The following is an 11,466-nucleotide window of genomic DNA, read 5'->3' as shown; positions in this document are numbered from 1 at the left end:
TGCTGCTTTTCCTCCCCCCGGCTCCCCCGAGCTGGCAGCTCTAGCCTGAACAGCCCCTGCCTTCTCCCTGCAGCTATGCCAAGCGTGCCGCCGCCTTCGGCGCTCCCTCGCTCCCGTACTCTCCGCTGCCTCTGCCTGCCGGGATGCTCCCTGTCCCACGGAGCCCAGCCTCGCCTGTTATTTACCCTGCCGTGACCCGTCCCTTCCCCAGATCCCAGCCGCTCGGTTGCTTCTGCTGCCCCGCAGCCTTCCTCTGCCCCGTACGGGATCTCCTCGCACCGCCCCGGGCGAAAAATACGGCTTCTGCATCTGTGGATGTCCTGCTCTTCTCGGTGTCATCGCTAAATTTCTCTCTCACAGCTGCCTTCTTCAATTTTTTCCACGGATATTTCTTCCCCCACCACCCCCTTCCCCAGCTGGTGTCTAGCCTGCCTATAACCTCTGGTCTTTGGCTGTAACTCTCCAAGATAATTTCAATCCAGGTTTTGATAACAGACATCCCACACACATGATTAATCTAATGTTTCACATTTCATCTGCCTTCTACTGGCACCTGGCTACTCTCTCTGATGTTTTCTTCCCACTTCAAAGTCTTCACATACTTGTTGCCTCCATTCTAGTTGCACCATTCCACATCTATAATAATTTTATCATCCCTTTAGCGTTTGTGTTCTTTCTTTGAAATTCTTCTGTAGCAATTCAGTGTCACTGCACCCCTCCGTGATGGATCTTAAGTCTGTGCTGTTGTCTCAGGTTTTCTCTGTCCCACACCACACAATTCACTCCCCTGTGAATATTTGCAGTGGTGGGCCACAGATCTACTCTTTTGTGTCTTTCCTGGTAAGAACTACTGTCTACCAATCCGATTGGGTTTATTATGGTACATCAAATTTTTCCACGGTCTTTCTCTCCTTTCTTGATTGTGGGGAGCTAACTTATTTGAATACTGTACAAGTCTTGTCTCTGCCTTTTGCACAACAGCAGTTCTAGCTTGTCTTCTCAGACTGTTTCAGGACAAGCAATGTGTTGAGTGCTGGCACAGCTTCCTCCTGGATGTGGCAAAAGGCTCTTGAGGGGATGAGGATCATCTAAAACAATGCTCCCAAAGCCATGTTCTCACTTTCTGCCTGTGGCTAATTACTCCCTTTCTTGGTGCACACTAGAAGTCTTGTGGTATGATTCATTTCACCTGACATGAGGCTTCTACCAGAGGCACCAAATCCAGCCTGCTACTTTCTCCTCCAGAGCCAGAGGAGGGATGAAACCAACTGTGGAAACAGATCAACTAAGATGAGAATTATTATACACAGGTTGCAGTCTTTCTTCCCTCTCTACTGCTTGCTACAGCAGTAATTTGGGGTGGCTGAGCACTGAGCTGAAAGATTTCTGTTAAGTGACTGCTATGATCTCCCCACTCTTCTAACTTCTTTTTCTGCTGGTTTGGTTTTTTTTTTCCCTTTATGCAGACTCAAGAGGCTAATGGTGTAAGGCCAGTTACATTTGACAGTCATAAAAGTTAGGATTTTTTTTAAAAACCGAAGCTAGAACTGTACATAAGCAGCTGTCTTACACCATAGTCCTTCCTAACAAAGACTCAGTCAGGTCTAGGAATGTAGTTAGGATTTTGCCTTTTTCCTTCTTCCACCTGAGATCTGGGTAAATGGGACACATTTTATTTTTTATTGCTGTGTGTAGCAAGTATGTACCTAAGGAGTTAATGATTGCTGCAGCTGATTTTTAGGTAGTGCACAATCAGTTGTTTCTGCCCTGACCTAGTGCCTTGCCCTTCTAGCTGGCTTTGCTGTTGCATGGCTGACTGAAGTACACTTCATTTCTGAAGGGGCTCTTACACTCATGTTCAAAACTTTTTGTTACAGTACATACTTTTTTTTTTTTAACATACTTTTTGTATGGGTACAAAGCCTGATACTGCAGAACTTGCTGAAGTTGATTTTTATTTTGCTGATAGCCTGTTCCTCTCTGGAAGGAGAAACACATGCCCAGAAATTAATTTGAGACCATGTTGCAGCTCGGGTTGAAAGTCCACCATTGCCAATGCTGGAAAAGTAAACATTACATTTGGGGAAACCTTAGGAGGCAGCTGATATGCTCAGAAAAGCTCAGGTTCCTTTCAAAACTTTCTTGTGACTCCAGGCTTACAAAGACATTCAAATCTCCTGATCACTTCATCTGCATTCAGTGTAGGATATGTTTTCCCTACATCCAGCTGTCAGCTTGAGGACTAATATGTGTAATGCTCTGAGCCAGCTATAGGGCTGACAGACACATCTTCTCCCAAAATGCATAAGAAATTCAACATTATTATTGAAGCTGTCAGTCTCTCCTGTGATGCCAGAACTACAATTCTATTTTTTCTATGTATTCTAGAATGAAATTGAAAAATAATTAATGTGTGGAAAGGAGCATGTTTAAATTGTTAAGCTATTATCTTTGTTGGCAGACCAGTCACTCTGCAGTGTGCTGTACTGTAACTTGTTGCCTGAAGAAACCAGCACCCATCAGGAAATGGCCAAAGTTGAAAGGTTTGCTTTTCATGTCCCAAGTCTGGAGGAGCTTGCTGGGGGTAAGTAATGCAACATGTGACTTTATACAAACTTGTAATGTATCCTTCAAACTTATCTTAAAGCTCATACCGAAGTCCTTCTACAGCTAGTATATGCAGAATTCCTGCTTTTAGCACACTGAGAGGTGAAGACCAGCACTATTTCTCTATATGGGATTTTCTTAGAGCAAACAATGATTCCTCCCCAAGCCCCCAAGATATTTAAACACACAGATGGGCTCTCAATTCCTTTAAAACTGCTGAATATGCAGATTTGTGTGCAGGTTGTGAAAGTTTGACCACTACACACCAAATTTCTTTAAAAATACAGAATCATCTGTCCTCCTCTACCCTCCAGTATTTCTTTCTTTTTCAAGACTGCTCAAAACATAACTGACAAGATGCAGTGTAGCATGGCAGATCCTCTTGCTTGAACCCAGTTGGCTCTTCCTTTGGTGATTGCCTTCGAACAGGGCTGCAGGAAACATCTTCTGTAGTTTACTTCTTTCTAAAGCCTTTGCAAGATGTGCTGGGAATAACAGAATGGTTAAGGTTGGAAGGGACTTCTGGGTTCAGCCCAGTTGCTCATGAACTTCTTTTCTTGCCCTAGTAGGAAGATATTCCTTCTGGCAGTCTCTCCCCTGCAGCAGATATACTGAAGTTTTTTTTGTCTTTTGGATTGATCCTCAAGTTCAGTCTGCCACTTTCCCAAATCTGTGTCAGTGTGACATTTCCATGCATTGAGAATGTGTGGTCCCTGCCGTGCCCTGGGTGGTTCCCATTGCTTTTCTCACCCAGTCAGATGGGGGCAGTAGGACAGGGCTGCTGCATAGAACACATGTACTTGCAAGAGAACAGCTTGAAAGAGTATCAGAAAAATTTCAACACAAAACAGAATTTTCCTTTTTTCCCCCATCTGTCCTGAGGATCTCCTGTAAGCTGGGAATTGTGTTGCTGTTCAGATTTTGGGTATAATTTGAGGAGTGCCCTTTTACCTTCCTTGTCCATGTGCCAGAAGGTACTGAGATGTATTTAGAAATGTACCAAGTACATTTAGAAATGTACCAAGTACTAGCTACTACTTCTGGTCAAGAGCTTGGTAAATCTGATCTTAAGAAGTAAGGTACGGCTGAAACCCTAACTGGAGGAAACAAAGGCTCAGGAAAGTCTTTGTAAATAAGGAACCACCTGATTTACAGACTGGATGTGCTGTTCTTTAGTTTGAGACACCTGTCAAAGCAGACCCCCAGGCATGAAAGAATCTGAACCTTTCAACATAGTATTTGAAGCAGTGTATGTGAAGACAATCCCACACTAAAGGTTTTGAAGCTGTTTCCAAACAATGCACTCAGCTAATCCTCCCTGTTGATTAAGTGACTTTGCAAGTTCTGAGCCTAAAAAAACATTGATATGAAGCAAACCAAAAATTTTAGATTTGGTTCATTATCACTAACACCATTCATTATCTGTCTTGCTGTGACAGTGACACTTGCCAGAAAATCTCCACAAGAGCATAAACATGATAGGCAGTATCCCATGGTGGTAGAAATTTCCAGACAGCAGAGATGGTTTGAGATTATAATCAAGCTATTGCAACCTGTCTGGTTAATGTATGTAAAGAACTGATTGTTGCTTCAGCTACATCTTGTTTCCTCCTTTGCTCTTGCATCATATTTGACTGCGATCGTAATTGTCTGCTCTTGGAAGCAAACCCACTGCTGAATGAGATTGAAGTTTACCCATGTTACTTCACACTGTGCTGCTCCTAGTGCTCCTTGGGGCAGTCAGTCAGTGTATTTCAATGAAAATTATTTTTAAATTCTTTATTTAATTAATGTGGCAAACAATTATCTGCACAAACTTCTGCACCTCTCTGAAGCTCAGAGTAATGTAACAAGTGCCTGAGAACATTTAAATCAATGGAGTTACTAAGGGTAAGCATAAATAATGTATCTTGCAGAAATAAAGCCCAAACAGATACATTTATTGTTGTTAGAAACTTGTCAGACTCTTGGTAATTTTCCATTGTCAATAATTTTGCCATTATTCTTTATTACAGTTTTGCAGAAAGGGCTTAAAGAAAACTTTGCTGATGCTCAAGTCTCTGTTGTAGACTGTCCTGATCTGACTAAGGAACCCTTCAACTTTCCTGCTAAAGGTGACCTAGCATTCCTGTCTTTCACTAAGACTTCTCCAGTTTTTTGGCACGATCCTGCTTAGTTTTGATCCTTTAAAGATGTTGAGAGAGCTTAAAATGTTTTTCAGGTAAAGCATATGCATGAGAGGAGAGCTACATTTTATTTCTGGATTTGCTTCCTAGTTGATGTAGGAACAAGGACAAGTCACTACTAAGTACTTGTCATATTTTTCTTTTCTTAACCTATCATTGCATACCTACTTATTTCATAAGCTTTATTTAGTGTACTGAAAAGGTTTTGAATTTAAGTTGTTATCTTTCAGATGGAGAATTTTTTTAGAATGATGCCAATCACTATCTGAAGCTAAGGAGTTGTACTTCCATTAATTTTTAAATTGCTGACATTCATGTATGTCAGTGAAGTGAACCTGTCTTATTCTGAATGGGATTCATCTTGTTTGACACTAGCTGTCTGGAAGACAGACATGTCATCTGTGCTACTCCTGTGAGTTCCCTCTGGCATCAGTGTGAAAGAAACACCTCCAGGAGGTTATTCATCCCTTCTTAAAATACATATCCAAATAAGTGGGATGAATTGTCCTGAGATAGCTTTCAGGTTTGCTAAAATTTTGCAAGTGGAGTCCCAGCAGAATTCTCTACTGTGTGGTAAGGGCATTACTGGAGAGCTGGCAAATGGAAGGTGTTGTCTACTCTGGCAAATTTTTTTCTGTGCTTAGAGAATGTTATTTTACAACATGTTGTGTAGCATTAAATCCTACTGTAAATAATCTTAGGGCTTGGACTTCTTGATAGTTCAACACTTTATCTAAGCATGCTAGGGAAATACTGTTCTCAAAGGTTTGAGAAGTTTGAGGAAGCAGGTCTTTGGTGGGTTAGAATGCATGCTTATTGAAGATTATTGGGAAAAAAAGATTTTACCAAGCTAACTGGCTGTATTTTTCCAGGAATCTGTGGAAAGCCTAGGATAGCAGATGTGGGAGGTGTTCCTTACCTCATACCTGTTGTACAGAAAGAAAAAGTGAGTTTTTCCTTGTAGCTGTGGGGTTTAATACATTTGTCAAAAGAAAAGCAATAAACAAAACTAAGGACTAAGAGATACTAGGATCTAGATACTAGGATTCTACACTTGTGAAATACACTTTTCATTGTTTAATGAGACTGGTTCTGATGTGTGTTGTATGTCACAAAATCTAATCAGAATAATAATTCAGTCTTGGAATAAAATAAGCAGGGAATATACAGGTAGAATCTATCTTTTAGCAAACAAATGGACATCTACCAAATTTGTTATTACCAAACATTGTGTTCAGAAGCCATGTTCAACCTATCAAAATTTTAATGAGGGTGGGTGTTGTGAATTAAATGCCTCCAGGACTACAGCGAACAGACTGACAATTGCAGATCAGAGCACCACACCAAAATCATAGAATGGTTTGGGTTGGAAGAGACCTTAGAGATAGTCTAGTTTCAACCCCTCCTGCGGTGAGCAAGGATGCCACCCACTAGGTCAGGTTGCTCAGGGCCCCATCCAGCCTAGCTTTGGACACTTCCAGGGATGGAAGTATTGCTTTTCTTTTGCAGGTGTATGATCTAAATAGAGTTGCAAAGGACATAGAGCTGCCTGGAGCTTTCATTCTCGGAGCTGGAGCTGCTTCATCCAAAGTTCTTGGAATAAATGCTGAGGTCAGTATGTAAGAATGATGGTTCTCAATGAATTCATGGAAGTATCATAACAGTAGAGCAGTATCATGCTGGGTATTCCCCATTTACAACAATGTATTTAATAAACACTTTCACACCACAAACACATAATCACATTAGAAGGAATTGAGATGAGGGTGATCCACTGAGGCGCATACTCCTGAGATAATAAAGATTAATTTTTAACTTGTAATTCTTCAGGAAGCATGTGATTACCTTGAAGCATGCAAAAAACATGGTTTTTGAAACTGATTGACAAAGACCTGACCAGAGGTTTTAATTCCAAGATTTAGAAATGCTTCTCAAACTTACTGAGATACTCCCTGTCTTTTGCCCTCTTGGATGACTTTGTTTCATCATTGTGAATTTTAAAGATATCACATAGAAAGTTATGAACTGCAGGAGGGGTAGGAGACAAAAAATATTGCCTATGGAGACCTTGGTTAATCACAGATTTTTTCAGGCATAAACCTTTGGTCTTACTGTTTCCTTTTGATGGATTTATTGGCAGATGAGATAGTATATCAGCATTAAATTTGGGCCACTGTAATAGTGGTTGTTACTGTACACTAAGAGAGTATTACATAGAATTCCAATACTTGCATGCAGACTATAGATCTTTTTTCTTTCTTTTGTTTTTTTTAACACAAGCATTCATCTTTATATAACATTAAGTTTAATTGTTCAGAAAAAGTAGACATGTTTTCTGGACCTTTCAATTACATTACAATATTACTGCATTTTTCTTACCAGTACAGACCTTGTCCTGAGAGACAGAGCTGTGTGATGAAGAGGATTTTTTCTTGGGATCATGGTCCAAAGCTTAAATCACATTTATCCAAGTTCAGTTCATTTGGCTGATTCTTACATGTTCTTATTGACTTATTCTTATATGTTCTTTTTCCCAGTTTATCCCTATTGTTCAAACTAAGAGTGAAAAAAAGCCTGCTGTAAATGGGAGCTACATTGCTCAGATAAATCCTGCAGACAAAGGGTGCCTGCTTGAGAAGTACAGCAGTAAATACACTGATTGTGAATTCGGACTGTTGGCCAACCTTTATGCCAGTGAGGGCCAACCTGGTAAGGTATGTACTTCCATCTAAAGTGACTTTGCAGTGCTTTGTGACTGACTGGAAACTCATGGTTCTCCTATCAGCATTCTGTGATAATAGTAAAGTAGTAATCCCACCAGAGAAACATGCAAAAATAAGGAACTGATGCCAGTGATTGAGGGGAAGAATTAGTGGAGACACAGGCATTTGAATTTTTGAGGGATAGGTATTAGCTTACAAAAACTTTTCCATCATAAATCATTCATCCAAATCCAATCCAAACTAGCAGTGACTTAAGGTAATGGTGCAATGTACTTGTGTAAATGAGACGTGGGCACTTAGGTATTTTTTTGCACTAGAGCTTCTACTGACACAGCTAGCACAGAGGTGCTGGCAGAACAGTTGAAAACCCGAGTGCTGCATGGAAACTGTACAGCCTTCTCTGTTACCCAGTGTTTCTTTCTGACACAGTGGAGGCCAGCTGGTGGACAGAAGGGAGTTGCTCAAGTCACTGTGTCATATATAGGTAAATCTCTTGCTGCCCAGCTCCCTTTACAGGCAAAGCTAGCATTGAACAGAACTAAGAAAAAGAGTCACAAACTGGAAAGATGCAGCAGCACTTGCATGGAAGCTTATCTTTTCAAAAAGTGATCTTGGGTTATCAGCTTGGGAGAATTTCAGTACAGCTTTCACAGACCTTTTCAGACTATTGCAGCAGGAGACAGCAGTAACAAACTGATTTTATCTTCCAGGTCATTGAAGTGAAAGCCAATGGAAGAACTGGGGAGCTTAACTTTGTGACCTGTCTGAGACAAACTTTAGAGAAACACTATGGAGAAAAGCCAGTTGGGATGGGTGGGACGTTTATCATTCAGAAGGGGAAAGCAAAGATTCACATTATGGTACGTTGTTCTCAAGGCATGTAACTTTCTTTGTCCTCCTGAAAACAGAAGTATAAATCAGGGTGTAACATCTTAGTTCCTTCACTTTGTTTTATATTTTTAAATGTATGCATAAATTATTAGGATGGGCACGGTATTGAAGTCAGGAGTTGACATTACAAAATCAGTGTTACAAAACTAGTAATTCTGTTTTAGTTGGCATTAATGCCATCATCTTTTGATATCTGTGTGCAGCAAAAGAACTGGAGAACTATTGTAAAATGAATTGAAATGAAATACATCAACTCAGATGAAAAACTTCTAAGAAGCATTAAACTTTTTAAAAAATAACTGAGCTTCTAAAATGTACCAGGAGGAGGAGCATCCTCACTTCAGTAGTTCTCCCACTACCTGTGCAACAAAAGACGTAAGATTCCAGTCGCTTCTGTTTCTGGAAGAAACAGAGTGATGGACACTGTGAACTTTTTTCAGTCATTTAGGAAAATGAACAGAATAGTACGGAGGGAAAAAGCAAAGTTGCTAGAGAAAAAGTATCCTGATGCAAGTGTCTTCCTTTTACTTAAAAAGGTTTTATTTTTGCTCTAGCCCCCAGAATTTTCTGCCTGTCCCCTGAATACTGATGAGGATGTGAATAACTGGCTCAAATTCTTTGAAATGAAGGCTCCACTGATTTGTCAGCCAGTAATAGTTTCCAGAGATCCGGTGAGTCTCTTTTTCTCCTTTTTAAGTATAGACTGAGACCTGTAATGAATTTTGTCTTGGATCTTGGATGTGATTTTCCTTTCAAGAATGGGAGTGTGTATATGTATATATATATATATATAGTGTTTCATTCTTCCAGAGCTGGGGCAATGATTGAGAAGCTTCTCATTTCTGTGAACTGTTTGAATTTAGGATAGGAGAATCTGTTCTGAAACACAGTGGTTGTTCATAGTGGATTAACTTCATGGTTCTGTTGCGTGTGTGCAAGTGTTTGCATCCCAAACCCAACAGTATGGTTTGCATTCACTGCTGGCCACACTGGGAGAAATGTCAAGAGTATGGAAGGTGGTTCAGCCACCTGTTTATGTAGTTCATTTTCACAACAACTCCCTCTGCTAATGCTGTGTCAAAAGACATGAAGCATGTGTCCTGTTGCTGATGTAAATTAAAGTCTGCAAAGCCTCCTGCTGGAAAGTTACCGGGCATCTTTCACAAGCACCAAGTTCAACAGCAAATAATTCAGGGTAAAAACCAATCTGGTTTCAAAAACCATTATGGTGTTCATAATTAGGAAAACTATTTGTTTAAAAGTAACCAGGAAACCATAGATGAAAATGGCTATTTTATAAATAACAATGCAGTCATAAGTAATATAAAAACATTTTTTCCAGAGTTAAGTGGGACATACTGTAGGCTTAAATATGCTGAAGGGTGTGGTTTTATTGTGTCATTATGTGGCAGCCCTTGGCCTAAAGCTAAACTGTATCTTCCCATAACCCACTGATGCATCCTTTGAAAGCAGCCATCGGCAGCTGCTCCATTCAGAACCAATGCAACTCGTGTGCTGGATGCCTCTGGATTTCTCCTGTCTGCATCCACTGCAAGCTCAACAGCACTTGGCTAGGCCTGTGGTTGTGGAAATGTTTGAGTGTCACTACAAGAAGAGCAGGAGACCATGGCATTCCAATGCCATAGCACTATTCACCAGTATCCCCTTGCAGCCCAGGAAACTAATCATGTCCTGGGCTATCTCAAACTAGGTGTGGCCAGGTCAAGCAAGGGGATTCTTTCCCTCATGAGACCCCCACCTGGAGTGCTGCATGTAGCTTTGGGGTCCCAAGAAAGAAGTGGACCTGTCAGAGCAGGGCCCAAGGAGGGCCACGAAAATGAGCCAAGGGCTGGAGTACCTCTTCCTTTGAAGAGAGACTGGGAGCTGACATTGTTCAGCCTGGAGAAGAAAAGGCTCTGGAAAGATCTTATTGCAGCCTTCCAGTACTTAAAGGAGGCTTTTAGGAAAGATGGAGAGAAACTTTTTACTGGGACATGTAGTGGCAAAAGAAGAGGCAAGGATTTTAAATTGAAACAAAACAGATTTAGATTGGACATGTGGAAAAAAATTTTTAGGCTAAGTGTGGAGAGACATTGGAACAGGTTGCCCAGAGATCTAGATGCCCCATCCCTGGAAGTGTTCAAGACCAGGTTAGATGGGGCTTTGAACAAGCTGGTTGAATGGAAGATGTCCCAGCCCATGACAGGGTGGTTAGAATAGATGATCTGTGAAGGTCCCTTTGAATGCAACCCATTCTAAGATACATAAAACTGGTGGTGTTGATCTCATGGTTTAGGATGTTAGTTGCTATTTTATTCATTTTTCTTCCCGTATTCATTTAAGCTGGCTCTCAGAAATGGAGACAGTCCCTTTATCACCTGGGCCTGTGGCAATTCAGTGCAAAGGGGTTTGATTTCCAGTAGGGGTTCCTTGATGTGACTGCATTATTTAATCCCAGTGGAAAGAAAGGTGGGGGGAAAAAAGGGTTAAAAAGGATGTCTCAGTCAGATTAACACCAAAAGCTGGGGATTGTCAGGGTTTCTAAATTGTTTTATCTTACTGGTTTCACAAGCGACTTGCAAGTTCTCACTGCTTAACGTTTGGAGATGTGTGGCAATGCGTGTTAGGATAGACTGTCCTGTGACTTCTAAACGCTGTTCCCATGAGCGCCTTGGTGATGGGGCTCTCTCTGTGTGGTGCCAGGGCTTCGATCTGCGTGTGGAGCACACGCACTGTTTCAGCCACCACGGGGAAGGAGGGCACTACCACCAGGACACCAGCCCGGACAGCGTGCAGTACCTGGGCTACTTCCAGCCCGCCGAGCTGCTCTTCCGCATCGACCGGCCCCAGGAGACGCACCCCGTGGGGAGAGACTGAGCCCCGGGCCGACTGCATCTTCCTCAAGTACAAATGCTGATTTTTGTAACGCTTTCAATTATCACTTGTCAGATTTAAGAATAAATATGAGAATAGTTAGCGATCGCCTTCTTGATTGTGTCAAAGGGCAGAACGCGGAGCACACGTTACGACCGAATTCAATCGGCAATTTAATGGCAATG

At 41.4% G+C, this 11,466-nt stretch overlaps 1 protein-coding gene across 1 annotated transcript; it reads left to right on the top strand.

Annotated features, from left to right (window-relative positions):
- Positions 1–819: 819 nt before the first annotated feature.
- CUNH11orf54 (chromosome unknown C11orf54 homolog) lies at positions 820–11,383 on the top strand. The gene is made up of 9 exons (XM_005417739.2): positions 820–840; positions 2,462–2,584; positions 4,623–4,721; positions 5,666–5,739; positions 6,303–6,404; positions 7,331–7,507; positions 8,227–8,376; positions 8,962–9,078; positions 11,111–11,383. The coding sequence occupies exons 2-9, from the start codon at positions 2,527–2,529 to the stop codon at positions 11,282–11,284; spliced, it is 951 nt and encodes a 316-aa protein (XP_005417796.1). The 5' UTR covers positions 820–840; positions 2,462–2,526; the 3' UTR covers positions 11,285–11,383.
- Positions 11,384–11,466: the final 83 nt, after the last annotated feature.

Source organism: Geospiza fortis, unplaced genomic scaffold (genome assembly GCF_000277835.1).
Source record: "Geospiza fortis unplaced genomic scaffold, GeoFor_1.0 scaffold16, whole genome shotgun sequence".
NCBI classification, from domain to species: domain Eukaryota; kingdom Metazoa; phylum Chordata; class Aves; order Passeriformes; family Thraupidae; genus Geospiza; species Geospiza fortis.
The sequence above is the reverse complement of the archived record's forward strand: the minus strand, read 5'-3'. Positions and strand labels throughout refer to the sequence as shown.